A 23,755-nucleotide genomic window follows, 5' to 3' on the forward strand; every position below is an offset into this window, starting at 1 on the left:
ATTTTTTTAGGGCTATATAGCTTCCTAAAAAATGTACTAGAGCAAGTAGTAAGAATTTATTACGCTAGGTTAGGTTGTAATAAATATATTTAATTTAATAAGAAAAAATCGTGAATTAATAGAAATATTCGAAAATTATTCTGAAAAATATATTTAAAAATTCAGTGGGTGGCTTAAATAAAAAAATAACTAAATATTGTTAAAATTTTATATATATTTGTCGATACATATACGAGTCATCTGTGACCCATAACTCGAATTAATTTAGTTATTATTGCCGGGATAAATATTTTTCAATATCTCGTGCTCCATAAAATATATTTAAATATTTTTGAGCTTTGCCAATGTTGCAGAATTTTAAAGAATTTATAAATATTATTTGTGTTGTTTTTAAAAAATAGTGGGGAAGTTGCGTTATTTTTCCAGGGCTTTTCTGATCGATTGTTCTCGTTAGTGGTAAAACGGTAGGTGTTTTTCCTAAGCAACGGGAAAAAAATAAACAGATCCAGGACAAAGCTGGCGAAGCAAATATTTACCAGCGACCAGCGGCTGTCCGAAATCTCTCCGGGGACCGTGGAAACTTCTGTTTCCGCCCTGAAAATTTCCAGAAGATCTCGCCGTCAAAGAAAAGACGTATCTAAAGATAGAGACAGAGACACGAAGTATACAGGGTGTCTCACTTTAACCATCATATGCGATTACCTAAAGGAAATTTCTTCGATATTGGTCAACTTTAACTGACGATAACTCTGCGAAAAATAATCGTAGAATAATGATCTTTATCTTGAATTGAAGTTTGAAACTTCGACTTTAAGACAGTATCTTTATTTTTAGTTCTAATTTTTTCGACACTTATTTCGCCACTTATCTCGCAATCCTTTAAATATGATGTTATATTTGTCATATCAAAAATTGCAAAGTTCAACGAAACGCACAAATTTTACAAAATTCTTTTACGATGCCTTTTACGGTAAAATAAAGTCTAATCCTTCCCCTTTAATTAAAAAAAATGAAATGCTGCTGCGATTTTTTTCGCGAAGTTACAATAATTTAAAGTAATCCTTGCAATCTCATTTGTTGGTTAATTAAAAGGGGGTAGTTTTTTCTATGGTTCCATTTAATTAATTACAATGACGATACTGCATCAAATATAAAAACAATATAGCTTGTTTTAAAGCAGAGATTTCAAGCTTTAATTTGACGTAAAGATCATCATTCTACAACAATTTTTTGCAAAGTTATTGCAAATCAAAGTTGACCAATTTTTATCGACGCTTTTCCTGAATTACAATTTTTCGATAAATATGTAATTCTCAAAAAATTATATATAAATACATATCTATTTATATATAGAGAGAGAGGGAAGGAGGGTGAATAGGGGAGGTATCCCGGAGCAACCCGGCCAAATGATTCGGCCGAATAATTTCAAGGTATATCGGCGATCGTCCGGGAACAAACTTGTTTATCCATATCGAAGACGAATTGAAAATGATAGAAAGGAAAGGAAAGGAACGAGGAGGGTGGGGGGGAGAGGAAAGGGGGAGGAAGGACGCCGGCTATCTTCGAGGATTAGGTCCGTCGGTCCCGTGGACCCGGGGATATAACGCAAAGGAAAATATTGGCGGCGAGGAAGCCTGTATACGTCAACAAAAGCGGCAGCAGACTGCCGATCGACTTTCAGAGCTGTTTCCGTGTAAGCTTCGCGAAGGCCCCTTTGGGACGACGAGTGCACTCGAACGTCCATCTCGCTTTCGATTTATTCTATCCTCGAAACGTATATGGGGGAACCGAGCAACCCATGCGCACCTCTTTTTCTACCGAGTCGCAAATGTAGAAACATTCGCCTGGCCGAAAGTCAACTCTACAATTTTAATTCATCGAAAAAATGTTCCTTATAAACTGGTATAATAACCCTTTAAAACAACAAAATTAAAAATGTTATTTATGAATGCTTTGACAAAGACATATATTCAATAAATAAATTGAATCTGGTATTTTTATTATTCAAGTTTTATACATTAGAAAATTTCAGGTTATGTCAGGTTATGTTTGGTTATTTTTAATAAATAATACAGGAGATTATTCACTTATGTTCTGTCAGAATAATCTCCTCAATAAATAATTTATAAAAAAATACTATATTTTTATAATATTATAAAAATACAAGCAATTGTTCACTCGAGTTCTGACCGAATAATGTTATCAATAAATAATTTATATCTGTAATTTTAATTATTCAAGTTTTGTACATTGCAAAATGTTTCTTATTTTTTATTTAAACTGTAAGAGATTATTCACTTATGTTCTGACAGAATAATATCTTTAATAAATGAATTAAATCTGTAATTTTAATTTTCCAAATTTAATGCAACTTAAAATTGAGTTTTCCTTTTTCTTATGGATTACTATAGCAACCCCTTAAGCTAGCTAAAAAGTTCAATGCATTAATATTGAATATATTAATATTATTATATATATTATTTCTAGCTCTTACTGAATACCTTCGATAAATAATTTTCTAATTATTTCCAACATTTTCGTTATTTATTAAATTTTCTAAAAATCCTAAAATTTCCAAAAATTGTCCAAAAAATATTCTACTGGAAAAAAATACATACTTGCCAGTTTTTAAAATATATAATATATATAATTTGACTCCGTCTTGACTTTGTTATCTGCCAAGACAAATTCGACGACAAATAGCAACATAACCTCGAAGAGACCGCGTTAAAACGATTTTTCGTCGCGAAAAGCGGGTTTTTCCCGGATCACCGTAGCAACTCCGCTCGCAGGAGCACGCCACGAGTTGCCGAATGCGACGTATTAACATAACATTATCATGGAAATTTTCGTCCCCTTTGGCGGCCACCCGGTTTCGCCTTGATAATACGGCAGCACTCTCCGCCGCTTTGCCGGCCGCAATTTCGTTAACAACGATCAGCTCTTTGCTCGGGAACTGGTAATCGAACCGCGATCAAAGGTGGGACCCCGGTAATCGATCCACCGAAATGACCGTCGTAATCGTAAAGGGTTATAACGAGTCGCCTTCCAGAAATATAATAATTGCAGTGGCTCGTGCGTTTTCTTTTCGAAAGCCGTGAGAGACTCGCGTCGAGACGTACGAAATCACCGTCGAAAACTGGTCCTGGAATGTATCCAGTGTACCATTAACATATCCAAGCAATTATCTCGTCGTTTTGCTTATTTTATGTTACTTTTTTAGGTTATTTATCACGTGGTATTCCTCAAACTTAAAACTTATTATTATTAGTAATATGGAAGGGAGTAATTTGGATTGTTTTTTTGGATAGTTGCATGATTAGATTACTATAACAATTTGTTGAGAAAACTTTTAGATAGTATCTAGGTTATGTCAAGATTATTATAACTTGATTAAAGAAACTTAATTCTTATTATTATTGGAAATATTGAACCAAATAATTTGAATTATTTCGTGGAAGATAGGAAGACTAAATTACTATTGCAATTTGTTAAGACAATTTTTAGATAGTGTCTAGGTTATGTCAAAATTATTATTATTAACTAGTTATTAAACTATTATTATTAACTCTTATTATTACTAACTAGTAATTTGAATTGAGTAACTTGAATTGTTTTTTGGATAATTGCAAGACTAGATTACCGTTGCAAATGGTTAGGACAATTTTTAGATAGTGTCCAGGTTATGTCAAAATTATTATAACTTGATTAAAGAAATTTAATTCTTATTATTACTAACTAGAATTGACGATGATATAAAATATAATGTATTAACCCTTTGGACTCGAGTGGTAACTCTGAAGCACCACTAAAATTATTACACCACGTTCCAAAATAATTTTTATATTAGCAAAGTTCAAATTTTAAAAAAATATTAAAAATATAAATGTTGCACAACTTATAGGACTTAATTTCATACTTATACACTTTGTTATACAAAATGGAAATACTATAGTCAAAAGAATAATTTAAACTTACAGTTAAATATGACTTTGAGTGCAAAGAGTTAATACATAAATTAATATAAATATATAAATATATAAATATATATATATATTCATCTATGAAAATCCACAAAATAATTATTAGAAGCCTCCCATACCTTCAGATGGTCAACTGCCCTAATTAACGAATTAGAGTATAACTCTCTCCCCAACTTAACTGTTCCTTAAACCGTTATCAATAAGCGACTGCTTACCTTCAGATATTACTCACACCACAAAATTATTTATCATCAGATGATCCGAGATATAGAGCCGCACGTAAATATCCTTGTTACGAGTGGCAAGGTAGTGTTTACGGAACCCAAATAGTGAAAAAGGTTAACCAGACTTGCTTGACTATAACTCGTCCTTAAAACCAAATTTTCCATTATTTCATTAAATATTGAAGAAGAATAAATAGTTGACATCGTTAAATTTTCCATAGCACGTTTTTCCTATATTTTCACGAATTTATGCATTAGGATGTGCCATAATTTTCATTCCTTTTTTTCGATACGAAATCGATTGACGATATTTCTTGTTCAAGAAATAATGTTTCTTGAAACAAGTAAATTTCTGCCTTAAGTCCAACGCAACACGTGGTCTTGCATTGTCGCGAAAAAAAAACGACAACTCGTCGATTCGCCAGTTTTGCCCTTATTTCAGCTATAGCGGCTTTCAATTTATCGAGTCGATTGCAATATTGTGCAAAATTGATTGTTTCACCTTTTGGAAGAATCTTGTAGTATACTACACTTTTCCAGTTCCAACAAATTGCATAAAAGAATTTTTTTGAAGTTTTGGCTTCACAACAATTTAAGGTCGATTTTTCATTTTTATATGAAATCCAAGTCTTGTTTTAAAGTGACAAGCCTTTTTAAAAAAATGTCGGTGTCCTTTAATATACATATCCCATTTTAATTAAATAATTATGAACAATTTTTATAGAAATATTAGTGGTACTCACTGTACACTATATCGCAGATCCATAAGTTTTCCTCGTCATACAAAGCGTGGCTCAAGAAAAATCTTATAGAACACCCTAACAAAATAAAACACAATTTGACAAATTTTTCATAAATACATATTTTTCATACATATCAAATACAGTCAACAGCTATTAACAGAACCAACTTGATAACTCCAATAATTATCAAATAAAAGATGCGAAAACGACAATTTGACCTACGGTGCTATCGACGATATAAATGAACGTAGTTCATTCAAAAAAATTTAGGCACCTTTAGGTGGGGGTAAGGCCCAAATTTACGGTCCGTGGGGCACCTTTTTGCCGCCAGTTGTCGCAGCAATCGCATAAACAAAGCTGGAGCCTCGTGGTTCCAGCTGTCTTGCATTCGCTTCGGCTCGATCGATTTTTCGCGCTCGGCGGATGTGTTCGACGATGCCGGGCCTCGCAGCGAACCGATAAGCCGGCGGAGAGCAACGCAAAATGCTGGAGATTCGGAGAACTCGTGCTCTTATCGCCCTGAATGCCCCGAGGCACGGTTCGTCGAGGTTGTCGTGCTTCCGAGGTTAAGTTCGTTTTAATATTTCCAGTGTCTTTCCGCGCGAGCCGCTTTTTCCTAACATCTCGGTTTCCCTTCAAGTGTCCACCGTGGTATTTGTGAGAATGTTATCGTTTCCGCGATTCCCGTATCGATTCTTGTCGAGCTCTCAATCCAGCAGACGCCGGTATCAATGGCATGCATCCGGCAAAGTGCCCGACCACTTTGTACGTCTTCCTTGTTTTTTCCGCGTGACCAGCGGTCAAAGACTTCACAAGTTGATGGAACCTCTGCCTATGCAGACACCGTACACCTGTATCATAAATATCTTGGGATACCAGTACGGTCCACAATTTCTAGGTCACCGTATGGTTGATAGTCGAATGACCAACAGTTCTAAGCTCGATAATTGTAACAGTGTGACTTGCTAATCTTAGTGCCGTTCGCGAGGCTATTACGTGTAATCTGGTGATAATAGTTCATTGGAGACTTAAATCGTTCTCTGTTTGTTTCAGAAGTGAGCAGAGATGGCCTCCTTACGCTGCGCTGGAATTTTTCTGCTCTTAGGTAAGTTCAACTCTGCACTTTGCGATTGAAATAATCTGTTTCTTTCTTCTGCTTCTGTATCTCATCGGTGTTGTTCGTTTTTTTTCAGTCACAGGCCAGACGTGGGCAGACTTTGTAGTTTCCAAGCAGGATCTAAAGGTTTACTGGAATAGCACGGACTCCTTTACATTATCTCTGACGTAAGCATACAGTATAGTGTTCCATTATAATACAAAGTAAATACTTAACGGATGATTTTTGTTAGAATGTAATTGCTAATGTATTTTGTTTTGTAGGAATCCTGTGGACCAGACTCTATCGGTAAGACTGGATGTGCAACATTCCGACTTGATCTCTGTTGATCCTTCTAGTTTCGACACCAGCGATGGTAAAACAAATTGGATAATAAAAGTGAAGGGTCTCAACGCGGGACACTCGATTGTTAGCGCGAACGTAACGCCTAGTTATGTTACACAGTAAGTGTAAGAGCGTAGCAGATTGAGAAAAAAAATATTAATTTCAAAGAGACATATTTAATTCTAGAAAATCGAGGGAATACAGATAATAAAGATCACGGTAAACTCGTACCGATTCCTCGCTCGTTTCAATAAGCTTTAAATGTGTCGCCAAGGTTACCATGTTGAACAACAATTTCTTTTCGATATATCGCTGCTTTTGTTTACGAGATATTCGCTAACCTAACCGCGGCTACGACGTCGTGTTTAGTCGTGTTCTCTAATTACTTCTATATAAACATTAATACATAATAGACTGATAGAGGAATAAATTGTCGTACCTCACCGAATACACCAAAGCGAATGCACAAAGTATAGTCAAGTATATGCAAGCGTATATTACTTTATGCATCGTACGTTCTCCATAAAATATGTTAAGCTTATTCTAACCTTAATTTTATTATTTTATCTTCCCGGTGCATTGAGACAAAACGATTAACCTCGGTTTAGAATCATGAGAAGTTTCTTGCGAGTATCTCGTAAACCAAACGCTGTCGACAAAAACGATGAATGGGAGATGATGATGACGGTGTCTTTGGTATCATAGATCCAAGGTCGTTGAAATAGACGAGAAAGTAGCACATGGCCATGTCCTCTAAGATTATAATAGTAGATTTAAATAGTAGGTTTTAACACTAAGTTATAATATTTAATTTTAATACTAAGATATAACATTAGATTCGAATACTAGATTTTAATACTGAATTTTAATAGTAAATTCTAGTACTAGATTTTAATATTAAATTCTAATATTAAGTTATAGTACTAGATTTCAATATTAAATTCTAATATTAAGTTATAGTACTAGATTTTAATATTAAATTCTAATACTAGATTTTAAATTCTAATATTAAGTTATAGTACTAGATTTTAATATTAAACTGTAATATTATGTTCTAGTACTAGATTTTAATATTAAATTCTAATATTAGATTCTAATAGATTAAATTGACGAGGGGTAAATTAAATGATTACCAGAAATTCGAGACTATCGTTCGATCCTAATCAATGCAAGCGAGATTGGGCAACGGTGCTGCACGTAAATATTTACTTTCGTGACTAACTTCCTAAAAGATTCTAATCAGCTGGTACATTCACTAGCATCCAGTGGAAGTTATTTGCAGAGATAGCCTCCTGACCTGCACCGTTCATAGGATCTTAAACTTAAACTTCCATAGTCAGTCTATGCTCGGATTTTGAGCAGTCCACTTCCTGCTACAAGCAGAAATGCGCCGCATCCGTGTACAGTGAGAAACGTTCATGTAACAGTGTTCCGTTTTACATGTTTTATTTTTTTATTGTAACAGTGTTCCGTTTTAAATGTTTTATTTTTTTATAAGTTCAAGTGACTACGATCGGTGCAGTAATTTTCGATAACGTGATATTGTTCATTAGAGTGTTTCTAAATAATCGAAATAATTAATTGTAACAATAATGCCACTGTACAAAGTAATATTAATTACCAAAGATCAGTTGCGCGACGTCGATTTGAAAAAGTAAGGGTAAAATGCGAGTTTCGCGATAGGCGTCCTCTCGCGTCCTCGGTTCTCGTATTAATCGTATTTTTTCTACGATAATTTTGCAGTTTCTCGCAAGCGTTCGTCAGAGTGACGGTAGAAAAATCGGACGCTCTTTACCAGATCAGTAACGTGGTAGGATGGATATACTTTTTAGCGTGGAGCGTCAGCTTTTATCCGCAGATATACAGCAATTACAAGCGGAAGAGCGTTGTAGGATTAAATTTCGATTATTTGTCGTTGAACGTGGTCGGTTTTCTTCTGTACTCGCTGTTCAACTGCGGCCTCTATTGGATACCGGAGATCGAGGTACGCTATAAATCATATCATTTCATTAAACAATTTAAAACAACTCGTGTGGAAGATATAATAGATTATTAAAACGGTCGAATTTTTCAGCTTGAATATTTTAGGCGGAACCCGAAGGGTTTGAACCCCGTACAAGTGAACGATATATTCTTCTCGTTGCATGCGCTGTTCGCCACTGTGATAACTATCATTCAGTGCGTTATCTACGAGGTAAACAACAACTCGAATTTAGGCTGTTGCTGTCACTCGGATATTTAATTTTATATCTAAAGATTTATTCTTTTACTTTGACTTAAATTGTTCAAGTAGAAGAACGGTATCCAATTACGCAAATATCTAAATTCTAAATCTGAAGATTCTTTCCTATGCTATAAAATTTAATTCTAAATCAATTTCAAATGATTTGATATCTTAATTGCTAAATATTACACTGATACTTACTCAAATATCTAAATCTAAATCTGAAGATTCATTCTCACGCTATAGGATTTAATTCTAAATCAACTGCAAATAATTTCATATCTTAATTGCTAAATAGTATATTGATAAGTATTTAAGTATCTAAATCTGAAGATTCATTCTTACGCTATAGAATTTAATTCCAAATCATTTGATATCTTAATTGCTAAATACTATACTGATAAGTACTCAAATATCTAAATCTAAATCTGAAGACTCGTTCTCACACTATAGAATTTAATTCTAAATCAATTCCAAATCATTTCACATCTTAATTACTACATATTACGCTAATAAATATTCAACATAAAGATATTTAAATCTAATTTAAATTGTAAATTAATATCCGAGTGCCTCGACATCTAAATTTGATTTTAAATCTGTAAATACCTTCGCGAATTGTTAAAATTTTGAATTAACAACCGTAAACTTTTTAGAGGGGCAGTCAGAAGGTATCAATAACCGCGACGGTTATCCACGCCGTGTTCGCAGTATTCATATTAATTTCGATAATACTGTCGGCTGTGTCCACGTTACCGTGGCTGGACTTCCTCTATTACTGCAGCTACGTGAAATTGTGCATTACGTTGATCAAGTACGTGCCGCAAGCTGTATACAATTACAAACGAAAGTCGACGGTCGGCTGGAGCATCGGCAACATATTCTTAGACTTTACCGGCGGCGTTCTGTCGATGCTGCAGATGATTTTAAACGCGTACAATTATGGTAAAGTATACTTAATTAAAGTAACCACGTCGAGACACGCCGATTCGGTATATTAATAGCAAATTTCTCCGTCAGATGATTGGGACAGTATTTTCGGTGATCCGACGAAATTCGGTCTTGGATTCTTCTCGGTTGCTTTCGATATATTTTTCATAATACAACATTACGTTTTGTATCGGTACGTATAACGTCTATATTAATTTTTTATATCGACCACCCCACTCTTCACTAACCATGCATGTTTTTTAACAGTGTGTAATAATAATGTAATATCAGTGATGTAATAACAATGTAATAATTTGTGGAGTAGTAGCTAACAGTATTCGATAAGCTCACGTCGCATGATCTCGCTCCATCGCAACGCATCTAGTCAATTTATTAACAAATTCGAATGGAAATCTTTCTGGTTCTTTTCTTGTCGGTGGATCAGTTTTTAACTCTTTGCACTACGATTTCTTTTTTACGCTGATTAGCTCTAATTTGTTCTTGATAGGACTAGATAATTTTTGTCTTTTGTATCACCTTTATTTACCGTTGTTTCTAGACTTGATTAACTCTTATTTTTCCTTAACTCCTTGCACTCGAATGGTGACTCTGAGGCACCACTAAAATTAGAGGTAATTTTTATACCAACAAAGCTTCGGTTTAAAAAATTGTCAAATAGTAAACTGTTGATAGGAGTTACAAGAATCAATTTTGTACGCATAAAAGTGCACTGTATCGTATAAAATGCACCAGGAAAATTATTTCAGATTTACAGTTCAAATGGCTTCAAGTGCAAAGGGTTAATACTGTCCTAGGACCAGATAATTATTGTCTTTCGCATCACCTTTATTAACTTCCATTTCTAGACTTTAATAACAGAAGAATTCAATTTCGATTTAGAAGAAATTAATAATTAATTAATTTAGTAAATCTTGCGTGCAGTCATTGACTCGTTATTATAGTGCAATGGGTTGAAAATACAGTCATACTCGCAGGCAAAATGGCAATCGAACGCATGCTTGCCCTCAACATAACCTTGTCTCAGGTGAACAGATTTTAGTCTTCGAAGTTGTTGATAACAAAGTAAAAAACCGCGTTGGCTGGATCAATTATCGCATCACCCACCACCCCGTTCATCTAGTAATCGCACACATCGTCCTGCAAAATCATCAATTCTTACAGTCTGGATACCGAGAATGGAACAAGTGACGAGACACTTCACAAACAAGACGATTTGTATAACAAGGAAAAGGGGACGCTAAAGAGTATTTTCTGTTGCCGTTCGTGAGACAGAGACACGTAGAGATACCATGTGGTAGAGAAGCATTTTCCCCCTTGCAAAATGCGTTCCGTGGACTCTCAGTGCACACAGTATTCGATGATGTATTCCAACGAGACATTCGCGGAAAACATTCCAATCACTTTTTCCTTTATTTTGCAACGTACACGGAGAGAACCCCATCGTTGAGATTATTTTTATTTTGTTCGTTTCGCCGGGCGTCCAGAATCTCTGTCGATTGTTACTTACGGGAGACAGGTGCGAATAGGGGGCAACGTTAGGTTGTACACGTGCGAGGATATTTTTTTTTATAGGTTAGATTCGATCGATATTTCAACGATTCGAGTATAGTATACGTATATTAAATTTACTGCGTAAGGACTGGTTCCACCATCGACTGACAAAATGCAATTTGTAAATATGTCACACGGTGCCAAATTTAATGCGAACGAGCCTAATTGATTTAGTGTCTGTGATGTTGCGTAGAACGTCGAGAAGGAGGAACAGAGAGAAGGTGGTGGTATTTCTGTTGTCTTAAACGCGTCGTTATTTCTCTCGGTATTTTTCTTTGTTACGAATGAAACATTCCAAGAAAAAAGAACATCCTGTAACTGTTCACGATACCCTACGTTTATATATTTATACATATTGTTGTTGCAATAAAAAATTGTTCCTGTGTTCTTCTGCATTCTCACCTGTCCACACGATTCAATTGTTTCACTGGACGTTTGTTTCACGATAAGTATACACCGCATGCAGCGGCGTCCAGAAGCATGCAGGACGAGCCGTCGAGATTTTCAATGATTCAAAATCATTGTTTATGCAATTGAATGTTGGTACGTGTTATGGGTTAATTTTTGGGTACAGCGAGAATAAAATCCTGTGGAAGAATAAAACTCTCCGAACGATTCATCTTCGCACGATAAGACGAAGTTTAATCAATAATTACGACGGTTGTTTAATAAATAATCGACGCGTGATATGTAAACCCCTTCCACATTTTTTTCCCGAACCCTCCTTGCAAGTGTATGAGTGTCGGAGCGTGTAGATAATCGTTTACTAACACCACTAAACAAACACTAGAAACGAACACCGAAGGTGTACTATACTATACTTTATTTTTCCTCGATCATTCTCTCTCTCTCTCTCTCCCATTGGCTTTATTATTGACAAATAAAGATTACCGAGAGCTCCTTTCTACAGGGACCAGGATGAATACATTGTAATACCCGGTAGCAATAACGGAGAGCCGGAAGAGGACCCGTCGACGAGTGCACTCGTTTAACAGTGCCGGATTTAATTTATTTATAATTATTCTAATAAAACTGCGATCCGACAGTTTTATCGCCGACGACTGTGAACGGAAGGATGCTCGATCAGGATGCATTGAACGACGATTCATCGATAAAAAAAACAACGTAGAACACTCATAACCTTTTTAATTAACGCTGGAAGAAATCAGGCGTTTCGTAATTCGAATTTGAATCCACTCGCTGTTCGATTCGATATATCGTTCGGTCGATTACCAGACCACATGACTTCACGGCATCTACGCAGACTGTGTTTTCGTTTGAGGTTATATTGATCCCTGCCGTTCTGTAGACGAGAGGTACGTTTTGTTTATTTCTAACAGAATTATTATTATTTATGCAACAGTTAATTCAATCTAAAGGTTCGACAATTTACACGAAATATTAATGAATATATTACAGACGTACTATGCGATTTAGTATAGTTACGTCTCTGTTCTATTCAGATATACTTTCTAAACATAACCTAAAGGTATATTCAGCTCTTATATTTCTTATTTAATACTTCGACGAAAGCTTTACGCATTTAATGATTTAATAGAATCGGAATTGAAAGGCTGAGGTGCGTTAATTACTTTCTCACCTTTCTTTGTACTCTATGGAGAAGATATTAATGTTAAAATGAATCTGTAAATTTGAACATATATCTCTGTTACCTGTAAACTGTTGGAAAGTCTGTATAACTTTTTAAAACAATTTTTATTAAACGATTATTTGTATTCCAGAATGAACGTGACTCAGCTCTTGCGAACACTGCTGCCAGCTGTAACCGTTCGCAGAGGTTTGAACTGTTGGACAGCTGCTATAACGAAGGCGCACAGAAAATTGTACTTGAGAACGTATCCGACGCACCTTGTAAACCCGGACGGTAGCAGCATCATTATAGACTACCATGAGCCGAGGCAGATCATCAAACTTCCCTTGAATCTCGACTTGCTTTCGCCAGAACAGCGTCAGCAAAGAATAGCGAATCGCAAGACGTTGAGCAGAGTGGTGATCAAGGAGGAGGAAGACGACGTTCATTTCGACGAGAACATATTTTTAAAGATGTGAATATTAATATTCACCGTGGTTCTATAGTGCATTGTTTATAAGTCGTTCATCATTTGTAAGTGTTTTTGTACATTTATCGAGAGAATATCCTTCCTGTCACGAGAGATGCGCGCACCTGTAAAATATGTAATTAATTGTCTGTTCGACTTCGTCGCGATTAGCTTAAGTTTGTCGCGATTAGGATATCGTTGGTAGAGCGAAGAGCATCGCCAGCTGTATACTGAAACGCTTCGTAATAAAACTATTAGAGTTGTATTGTTTTTTTAGAAATTATAGTTTTCTATTTGTGTGAACGATATCATGGGAGTGTACTATCATGGCCGCTGACACTTGACCCGGTGGTATATATAGTGCCAGCGGTCTAAGATAAATGCTAAATGGAAATCTACCGTGTTGCATATTGTTAGTAAATTTTCTAGTATATATATAGACAATTTATAAATTTATATATATAGAATTTATAAATTTATATATACTCAATTTATAAATTTATATATATAGAATTTATAAATTTATATTGTATATAGAATTTATAAATTTATATTGTATATAGAATTTATAAATTTATATATACACAATTTATTCACTTCTTCCGGGCTCGTAGCAGCAAAAATATTTATTTATAAGAGAAGTTCGTGTATGGAAAATCGAAAGAGAATTTCAGTCTCCTCTATCCGTGTCAGGGGTCAAGTACAATTGATTATAGACCATGTAAAAGCCTTTGATCGCGTGGATCGTCGACGCGCGTCGCGATCGTCGTACGGCAAAAGTGAAAGCAAACGATTGCGGTCCGCGTTGTGTCGCGTGTGCCACCGTAAATGCACGTTTTCATTACTATTGCGCGATACGCGGGGCATACGATGGCGCCCCACAAAAAAATTATGACCCGCAAGATACGTCTTTTATTTTCTCCTCGATAATCACGGATGAACTTTCTCCGACCGTCAGCGTATTCTCCTTAACACTGTCTTCGGTAAAGGGGTCACTGGACATTAAACGTCACTTAAATTTTAATATTTATTTCATGAGGGTGGAAGGACAATTTTTTAGAATTAGAGCGTACCGTCAGTTTAAATAATTCGAGATGAAGTGTCTTTTGCAGGAATAATTAATTGAGCAATGTCGAAAGAGGTAAAGGAACATTAAATTTATTTATTTTAATTTTTCATTTTATACTCTAAATTTACAATTTATTAATTTCAATTTCTATAATTTTAAGCATTAAATTTATAATTTATTAATTTCAATTTTTTCATTTTATGCATTAAATTTATTCATTTCAATTTTTAAATTGATATTAAAATGTTAGAAAATGGAAATAAGTGAATAGACAAATAATTAAGATAATAAATAATTTTCTATTGCCGATAGAAATTAATTGACTCTAGCTGCGACTGCCATAACCTAACCGAAAGGTTGAAACACTTCATCCGATCGTATAACAAACAATCTAACATGCAACGCGATGCATCGTTGCATACACATCGAGGTTTCACTTCCACTCGATATTTCTCTACCGGCGTGCCGCGACTCTAATTATCGATCGGCTATTATTTTCACAATAAGATACGATCGACTGTTATTGTAACACGTGTTCCAATATATATAGGCCGCGATCATCGGAATGTCAACAGGGAAGAGAGAAGGTGGAAGGAAGACCATAATTGGTCGCAGGAAGTAGTTCCACGATGGATCCGGATCGGCCTATTGTTTGTTGGAAAGCTCTCGTTGCGAACGCCTTTCTAACGCGTCGGTGACCATTTTCGGCGCCGGTGAACGGTGATATAATATTTGGTAATGCGCCGTACGTTTGTAATTGCTCGGATGCTTTCGATGATGTCGAAACTCTGTGGCTGTTGCAACACCCACTCCCCGGAGGAAATTTCGCGGCCTCACCGTTGGCCAATAACGTTACAGGATGTTCCACAAGACAATGGCTCCGAGAGATAGTAAACGAAGCGTTTGGAACAATAGGCGCCCGCTTTTGTGACGCTCGAATGTCGATGGTAATCTGTTAGCACATTTTTTGCTATTTTTAAAAAGCTGTTGTTACTTCAATTTTTAACGATGTAGGTAAGTTATTGAAATTGTAAGAGGAGAATAGTCTGTCTTAAAGCCTGGTTTAAGTATTGGTTAAAGTCTGGTTTAAATCCTGGTTAAAGTTTGGATTAAGTCCTAGCTAAAGACTGGCTTAAGTCCTGGTTAAGGTCTGGTTTAAGTGCTAACTATGGTCTGGGTTAAGTCCTGTTAAGGTTAGTATTAAGTCCCGGTTAAAGACTGGTTTAAGTCTTGGTTAAAGACTGGATTAAGTCCTAATATCTGGATCAAATTTTGTCTAAGGTCTGGTTAAAGTCTAGCCTAAGTAATGGTTAAGGTCTAGATTAATTTCTAGCTATGATCTGGGTTAAGTCTTGACTAAAGACTAGTTTAAGGTCTCTATTAATTTTTGGCGAAGATCTGGTTTAAATCCAAACTGGTCTGTGTTATGCCCTGTTAAGGTTTGTATTAAGTCCTGGTTAAAGTTTGGGTTATGTCCTAACTAAATGTCTGACATAAGTCCTAGCTATGATCTGGTTTAAGTCTTAACTAAAGACTAGTTTAAAGTCTAAATTAATTCTTGGTGAAGATCTCTCTTAAGTGCTGATTAAGAAGTCTGGCTTAAGTCTTCTATAATGTCTGGGTTATGTCCTAACTAAGATGTGGATTAAACCCTAGCTAAAGTTTGGATTAAGTCCTAACTAAGGACTAGTTTAATGACTGTCTTAAAATCCGAATTAATTTCTGATTAATATCTAGACTTACAATTTTTAATTACCGCATTCAAAGGGTTAGATTCAGATGAAGATCGTAACGGAGGCTGGAAATAAAGTCTCCATCCACGATTTCACCTTTCCTGAATCGTCCTGTACCACCACCGGAGCCGGTAAAGTTCCAATACGCACCTGGAATTAATTACAAGTGAACGTGAATCGTCTCACTTGTCCCGCATCTGCGCGCCCGCGCTGGTACAAACGATAGAGAAACACAGTGTTGATTGTGAACGGGACCGACAATTTTCCGATGGCATATTATGAAAGTGACAGATGGGTTCCTGTGAATTACTCTTCCATAAATATTGCGTCGGTTTCCATTTGTGTTACAGCGACTAGTCAGTCAACCGCTCGCTGTCAATTTACACGTACCGACAGCGCGCGCGCGCGGGCGTTTCGCAATGATTTCACTTTTTGGTACCGAGGCATGCAACATTTGTGGAGAGATCGCGGTTCTTTTGAAAAACCGCGCGAAGCATCGAGCCTGTTTGCCATGGATTATTACGAAATTTGGTATGCAACAAATGGATTTTTTGTTGAAAAAGTTAGGAAACATTTTCTATCGTTAATATTTGTGGACAGTTTGATTTAGTATTAAGTAGCTTGTTGAGTTATTAATACCTTGTTAAGTTAAATGTATATGGTATAGTAGAGCGTACAATGCGTTGTTTATGTTGCAATATTGCTGCATTTATTAAATATGGTAAATAAAAGAGATAAAGATATTGTAGATAAAGATAATGATATTGTAGAATAGTAAAAAGTGTGGTCGTGCACCTGTGATACTGTTGCTTAGGTAGCTTATTAAAATTGGTATTGATATTAATATTAAAATATTGATATACTGATATTAAGATATTGATATTAAGGTATTGATACCATGATATTAATATTAAGATATTAACAGTAAAATATTGATCCCAAGATATTAATATTAAGATACTGACAGTAAAATATTGATATTTAGGTAGTGATATTAAGATATTGATACCAGGATATTAATATTGAGATATTAATACCAGGATATTAATATTAAAATATGGATAAATTGATATTGATATGATGATATTAAGATATTGATATTAAGAAATTGATAGTAAAGTATTGATATTAAGATATTGATACCAGGATATTAATATTGAGATATTAATATTAAAATATTGATATACTGATGTTGAGATATTGATATTAAGGTATTGATCCCAAGATATTAATATTAAGATATTGACAATAAAATATTGATATTGAGATAGTAATATTAAGATATTGAATCCAAGATATTAATATTAAAATGTTGATATACTGATATTAAGATATTGATATACTAATATTGATATTAAAACTGAATTTCAGCATTTACAATTTAATACAATGACAGGCTCCAAGATCTAAAGAAACAGGTTTCATGGGAGTCTAAAATGTCCAAAGGATACGTGACGTCGATCAGGCGTTGTCTGACTACGACTTGCTCTATCTATTGACGCTCCGAAATTGTCGATATTTGAACTGCTATAGTTTTCTAAAAAATAGTCGTAGAACAATGAACCTAGGCTCATTTTAAAGCTCGAAGCTTCTAATTTTGCCACACATAATTCGTTTTCTCATAACATTTGTTCTTATAATGTAGCAAATGAAAAGCTGGAGACATGATCTTCCTCGAAAATCTCACGAATTGAAACGTCTATAAATAACTTAAAAATTTTCTTTGGGATTGATCTTAACATGGATTACAAGTTTGAAGTCTCCTCTTTAAAATGAGCCCTTAAACTTTGAGCTACGATTTTTCTTCGTCGCTTTATCGAGGTTTGAATAGAATCTGTGCTACATTGTGATACCTCGTAATATGATGAAAATTGCAACTTCGTGTCAATATAAAATTGCACAGACAAAGTTTGAAATTTTGACTGAAAGCTCGAAGGTCAATTTTAAAGCTTTAAAGTTGCAACTTAAAACTGGAAAATTGCAAACGTTGCGCTTAAAAATTGCAAACATTGCGCTTGAAAATTGCAATTTCTTTCTCCAAAGATTGAAACTTTGCATCCAAAAACTGCAACTCAATGCCCCATACAAGACAAGAGATCGTCACCTCAACTAATCGTCGTTGTCATCGAAAGAGATCGTCGTAGGAGGTGGTCGATCCCGTCGCCAAAACACCGTTCGCTTCGCGGGCAGGTAAAAAGACTGTCGTCGCCGCGCTGGTGGGAGTCAGTTCTGTTATAGTAGGCCACGGAGGTAGCAGCTCCGGCGTGTTTCCCCGCAGGTGTAGAGGCACACACGGGCCCGAGACCGAACTCTCTCCTTAGTTTCTGCTGGCGCAGCAGGCCTCTCGTTTCTGCCTGGCGAGCGCGCCGCTCCGTGAAACGGCACTCTCGGCGGTCGCCACGAAACCGATCCACCTGACTAAACGAGATCGGGAAACCTGTGTGGTTAAATATATTATATTAAACATAACCTGATATAACCCGTGTGGAACCGCGACAAGACGATCTGTAAAATCGTCGACAGTCTGATTGATCAAAATCGGAGTCGATTTTTAGAGGATCCGCTCGGTGGTTTTTGACGAAACTGTCGCGGAGATTAAGCAACGACCTGCCGCGGCCTGCCGATGCGTGACAGAGGATATGGAACCGATTCGAGCGACTATGGTTCGGTAATGTGAGATATCGTCGAAGTGTCCGGATCGGTACACGGGATCGGCTAGCAACGCCGAGTTTGCAGCGCGGAGTTTCGTAACTGTGGACGCAAAGAGTAACGCAAAGAGCAACGCGTCGAACAACTTCTTCGTTTCTCCGTGTCTGACGAAGCCGATCGATCGAGACATCCCGACTGTCCGCCTGTGTGGTTGGTGGCTCGAAGGAGAAAGCAGAGGAAGTTCAACGGTCGAAATCGGTAGAAATCGGACCCTCTGACGACGTCCTAGTAGCTCGAGTCGTCTTCCGTCGTCCGACGCCGTCGCTGTGATTCTCGCGACGGAAGAAGAAGGATTGAGAAGTGAGAGGATTGGAGAGCGAATGGTACGGTTCGGGTGGAGGATATTGTGTTAGGAAGGTTTGAAAGTTGGGGATTGAGGGTTGGTAGTTCGATGGTGGAGATTGAAAGGTGCTGGTAAAGTTAGAGAATTGTAGTGGAGGTTTGAGGAATTGTAGTGGAAATTTGAGGAATTGTAGTGGAAGTTTGAGGAATTGTATGCCAGGATTAATAATTGCGAGCAAATGCTGAAAGTTAAACTTGGAGCTTCAGATATTGTATTTGGATCTTGGAAATTAGGGCTTGGATCACGAAAGTTGCGGACAAAGCTAGAAATTTGGACTGACGGCTCAAAAATTGTACTCCAAGCTTGAGAAATTGTATTTCAAGTTCAGAAATTGAGCTCAAAGTTAGAAAGTTGCACCCAGATCAAAAATTGCACTCAAATCTCGGAAATTACACTTAGAGCTCAACGAATTGTATTTTAAGCTCAAAAATTGAGCTCAAAAACTAGAAAATTGCACTTAAAGCTCCAAATACTGTACTAAAATCATGTAAACTAGAACTCAAATCATTAAAATTACACTAAAAGCTAAAAGTTTCGACTGAAAGTTCGAAGCTTGATTTTATAGCTTTAAAGTTACGATTTAAAGTTGGAAAATTGCAAACTTTGCACTTGAAAATTACAAACTTTACACTTGAAAATTACAAACTTTGTTTCTGTAAATTGTAATTTGATGCTCCACAATTGAAACTTAGAACTAAAAAATTGCAACTCAAGTTTCGATAATCGCAACTGATGTTTTGAAGTTTGTAACTTAAGTTTCGAAAATTGCCAGTTGACATCCAAAGTTTGCAATTTGGCATCAAAAAATTGCAACTCGACGCTCAAAAATTGCAAACTAAAATTCGAAAAATTATACTTCAAGCTGAAAATTCAAACTAGAATTTCAATATTTCTACTAAAATCTACAAAGACGCGCTTGAACCTCGAAATTCGCTCTAAAACCTCAAAATTCGCAGTCAAACCTCAAAATTCACGTTAAAACCTTAAAATTCACACTCAACCCTCAAAATTGACCCTCAACCTTCAAACTCATCACCAAAGTAATCTCTAATGAACCTACAAAAATAGTCGATAAAGAAGAGAGTTCGCCATTGTGTTGAAAGACCGAGAGAAATCGACGGATACGTCGAATCGTGTATCGCGAGTTGGTAAAGCCATCGAGTTGAAGCCATCAGCGATCGATCGTCCTTTTCCCTCAGTGTTCAATCATTTCTCTGGATCCTCTATTGTTTACCGTTCACGCCGGCGAAGCCAGACGGTTGTGGAATGAAAGCACGCTGACCTTTCACGTGTGCATCGAAGCTGCTTCACGCTATCCGACAGACACGAGCGTACCGTACTCTACACGTGTGCTCCAACGATCTTCGAATCGGCGCCTGGAGAGAGACAATGGTGTTTTGAATCTGGGATTTTGTATTGCCGGCTGGATCCTCCTGCACGTGAGATGATTGGCAAATTGACCGTGTGCTTTTGGATACTCGGATGGATCAGCTTCTACGGTGAGTGGTCACCGAATCATTTTAACTGTACATCTCAATTTAATTTTACGACCTGTGCTATTTCCATTTTAAATTTTAGATTTTATAGGTTGCATTCTATATTTTAGATTTCGCATTTTATATTCTATGTTTTAGTTTTTATATTCCGCATTTTATATTCTATATTTTAGATTTTAGACTTTGCATTTCATATTCTATATTCCATATTTTAGATTTTAGACTTTGCATTTTATATTCTATATTTTACATTTTACATTCTATATTCTATATTTTAGATTTTAGACTTTGCATTTTATATTCTATATTTTACATTTTACATTCTATATTCTATATTTTAGATTTTAGACTTTGCATTTTATATTCTATATTTTAGATTTTACATTCTATATTCTATATTCTATATTTTATATTTTGCATTTTGTATTCTATATATTATATTTTATACTTTATGCATATGAAATTTAGTTTTTACATTTACTGAATTAAAGTTTCTAGTCACTAGGATTTACGTAATCTCAAATGATTTCCTTGGAATTTAATAACTGGAATTATTTTTGGAAATTAATAGTGGAAATTAATCACAGAAATTACTCAGATAAATTAATAATATAAAACAACAACAGAAATTAACAGCAAAGAAAATTATCCATGATACTTAACAAAGAGAAGTAATAACGTAAATTAATAATAAAAATATATAATGAATATTATCAATGAAAATAATTAAAAATGCAATTTCTATCAAAACTCATTCGCGAAATAATATATTCGCTATATAAAATAATAAATTCGCTACGGCTCTTTTTTAGTTACATTTAACGCTTCGTAACATTGGTCACGTGACGGTTTGGGGTTTTAGAAAGTAACGTCGGATTTCGTAGCTGTGCATTGTGCGACCATACCGAAACGGTCGATTGATTGTTCTAACTTCGCGGAAATTAGATAATGTCTCTTGTGTATTCGGCACGCGCTCAGACGGCGCGTTAGAGTAAACGCGAGAGCCAAGGGGTTAGGTTCAAGTGTTTGCACGGCCACGAGCCACCATTCTCGCTCGTGGCTACCTTTAAATTCCGTTGTATGAACCGTTAACGAATCGGGGACAATTATTTAATCGTGTAACACGGCGGTGAGGTCACGCCACTATGATGCGCCGATATTGCCTTACAATTATAAAAGTTTATTAACCGGTAACTGAACGCTCATGATTATAAATTGTATAAATATTATATATGAAAAATAATTGAGAAATATGAGAAGGGAATTCTGATTGTTATATTATAATATAAATGTTTCTGTGACTAAAGTTGAATTATTTTTTAATACCATTTTTATAATACTTTTTAATACTTTTTTACAGTGTTGAAATAGTTTTGAGAGGCTGGTTGCATTATTAATATTTTTTATATCGTTTTAGTACAATTTTGATACAGTTTAAGATCAATTTAAATTATTGGAATTTATGTCTATTTTTCATTATTACAATTTTAGATCATTTTTAATTATTACTGCTTGACTGTTTTGTATTATTAAAATTTAAGGCCATTTTAAATTACTAAAATTAAAAAATTTAAGGCTACTTTAAATCATTAAAATATAAGACAATTTTAAATTATTTAAATTTAAGACAATTTTAAATTATTAAAATCTAAGACCATCTTAAATAATTAAAAATTGAGACTACTTTAAATAACTAAAATGTAAGACTATTTTGAATTATTAAAGTTTCAGAATATTTAGACTAAAATAAAACCGAATAAAATTAAAAATTATCAAAACTTAAAACAATTCTAAACAATTAATACTATCTTAAATATTTAAAATTTAATACTATTACAATTGATTATCCTTCACTACAATTCTAAATAATAACAATATTAAGAACGTCTAACCTTAACAATGAAAACTGCATTTTCAAACTACCAAATACATTAAATACATTACAAATACATTAATACTAGTATTATATAATATTACAGTATTAATACCACACACTAGTACTATAAATTAATAGAACACCCATAGCTCTACTGAAATCCATCTCAAGAACTTTCCTCTTGCGTAACAGAGACCCTCGGACAAATAATCGCCGAGAATTTCCTCAGCAACTTTGTGTTCCCTTTCGTATTGGCATTGCGACTGTGCCCGTCTGGCGTACACGGCGATTACGTACACAACGAATTAAATCGAAAGAAACGCCTGTGTATCGTGTAGGATGAAAACTCGGTCTGAGTACGCATTTCACGGTCAGTTAACCAATATGTGTCCCCTCCTCTGGTGTGTACGTCTATGGTTCACAGAGAGCCAGTGAAAGCGAGTCCGTGTGCGACGGTGATATCATTATGCACGGAAACCCTTGCGTTCCAAGGAAATTGCCCCGAAAAATTGGGCGCGCGCGCATAAAACACGAGGATCAATTTTCCATGTCTTTTGATCCATCGAGCTGTCACTTGGTGAATATAAAAAATACAATATTGAAATAAAAAATGATATATGGTTTAGTATCGATATGAGCTATAAATTGTATATTATTATTCGTCAATGTTTTATTAAGATGATCAGTATAATGTTTTTTTATTGATATGGTCGTTATATTGATGAATATTAATTTATTATTAGTAGGGTTGATATATTGTTCACTATCGGTAAATGTCGATATGGCATTAATATTGTTGGTATATTGATGTAGTATTAATGTGATCAATATATTAATATGATATTAATATATTGGTATAATATTAGTATGATCGATATATTGATATAGTATCAATATGGTCGATATATCAAAATGATATTAATATGAACGATGTATCGATATAATATTAATATCAACGATATATCTATATAATTTTAATATGATCATTATATCAATATAGTCTTAATATTCATGATACATCGACATAGTATTAATGTCATCAATATAACATATGGTATTAATAGAATCAATATATCTTTTAATATCGATATGATCATTGTATCAATAAATATCAATATATTATTAATATGATCGATATATCATTCAGTATTGATAAATACCGATGTGGCATTAATATGGTTGATGCATCTATATTACGTCAATATGATCAATATATCTCTATATGATATTAATATGAACGACGTATCGATATAATATTAATATCAACGATATGTCCATATAATTTTAATATAATTATTATATCGATATTATCTTAATCAATACAATTTATCAATAACGAAGCGTCGCGGTAT

At 35.0% G+C, this 23,755-nt stretch overlaps 3 protein-coding genes across 6 annotated transcripts in view; all 3 read left to right on the forward strand.

Annotated features, from left to right (window-relative positions):
- Positions 1 to 12,166, forward strand: part of Ctns (lysosomal cystine transporter cystinosin) — a 34,528-nt gene extending 22,362 nt beyond the window's left edge. Inside the window, exons 1-9 of one of the 3 annotated variants that reach the window (XM_078194226.1) lie at positions 5,378 to 5,515; positions 6,004 to 6,055; positions 6,144 to 6,234; positions 6,331 to 6,510; positions 8,135 to 8,375; positions 8,466 to 8,585; positions 9,272 to 9,560; positions 9,636 to 9,738; positions 10,728 to 11,504. In XM_078194226.1, coding sequence (XP_078050352.1) covers positions 6,016 to 6,055; positions 6,144 to 6,234; positions 6,331 to 6,510; positions 8,135 to 8,375; positions 8,466 to 8,585; positions 9,272 to 9,560; positions 9,636 to 9,738; positions 10,728 to 10,833 — 1,170 coding nt within the window. In that variant the 5' untranslated portion in view covers positions 5,378 to 5,515; positions 6,004 to 6,015 and the 3' untranslated portion in view covers positions 10,834 to 11,504. Of the gene's footprint in view, positions 1 to 5,377; positions 5,516 to 6,003; positions 6,056 to 6,143; positions 6,235 to 6,330; positions 6,511 to 8,134; positions 8,376 to 8,465; positions 8,586 to 9,271; positions 9,561 to 9,635; positions 9,739 to 10,727; positions 11,505 to 12,027 lie in introns of those variants that run through there. The other 2 variants (XM_078194227.1, XM_078194225.1) reach the window with 2 other exon arrangements.
- A 128-nt stretch (positions 12,167 to 12,294) lies between these two features.
- Mrpl55 (mitochondrial ribosomal protein L55) lies at positions 12,295 to 13,457 on the forward strand. The gene is made up of 2 exons (XM_078194228.1): positions 12,295 to 12,433; positions 12,860 to 13,457. Exon 2 carries the CDS (start codon positions 12,861 to 12,863, stop codon positions 13,185 to 13,187), a length of 327 nt encoding a protein of 108 aa, XP_078050354.1. The 5' UTR covers positions 12,295 to 12,433; position 12,860; the 3' UTR covers positions 13,188 to 13,457.
- A 4,864-nt stretch (positions 13,458 to 18,321) lies between these two features.
- LOC144476711 (uncharacterized) overlaps positions 18,322 to 23,755 on the forward strand; it is a 48,280-nt gene continuing 42,846 nt past the window's right edge. The window contains exons 1-2 of one of the 2 annotated variants that reach the window (XM_078193849.1): positions 18,322 to 19,011; positions 20,100 to 20,530. In XM_078193849.1, coding sequence (XP_078049975.1) covers positions 20,476 to 20,530 — 55 coding nt within the window. In that variant the 5' untranslated portion in view covers positions 18,322 to 19,011; positions 20,100 to 20,475. Of the gene's footprint in view, positions 19,012 to 19,642; positions 20,531 to 23,755 lie in introns of those variants that run through there. The other variant, XM_078193850.1, reaches the window with a different exon arrangement.

The sequence above is a fragment of the Augochlora pura genome, chromosome 11 (assembly GCF_028453695.1).
Source record: "Augochlora pura isolate Apur16 chromosome 11, APUR_v2.2.1, whole genome shotgun sequence".
Taxonomy (NCBI): domain Eukaryota; kingdom Metazoa; phylum Arthropoda; class Insecta; order Hymenoptera; family Halictidae; genus Augochlora; species Augochlora pura.

What these genes read in the sequence shown, in the direction of transcription:
- Mrpl55 (XM_078194228.1), top strand. Translation starts at nt 12,861, where the DNA reads ATGAACGTGACTCAGCTCTTGCGAACACTGCTGCCAGCTGTAACCGTT.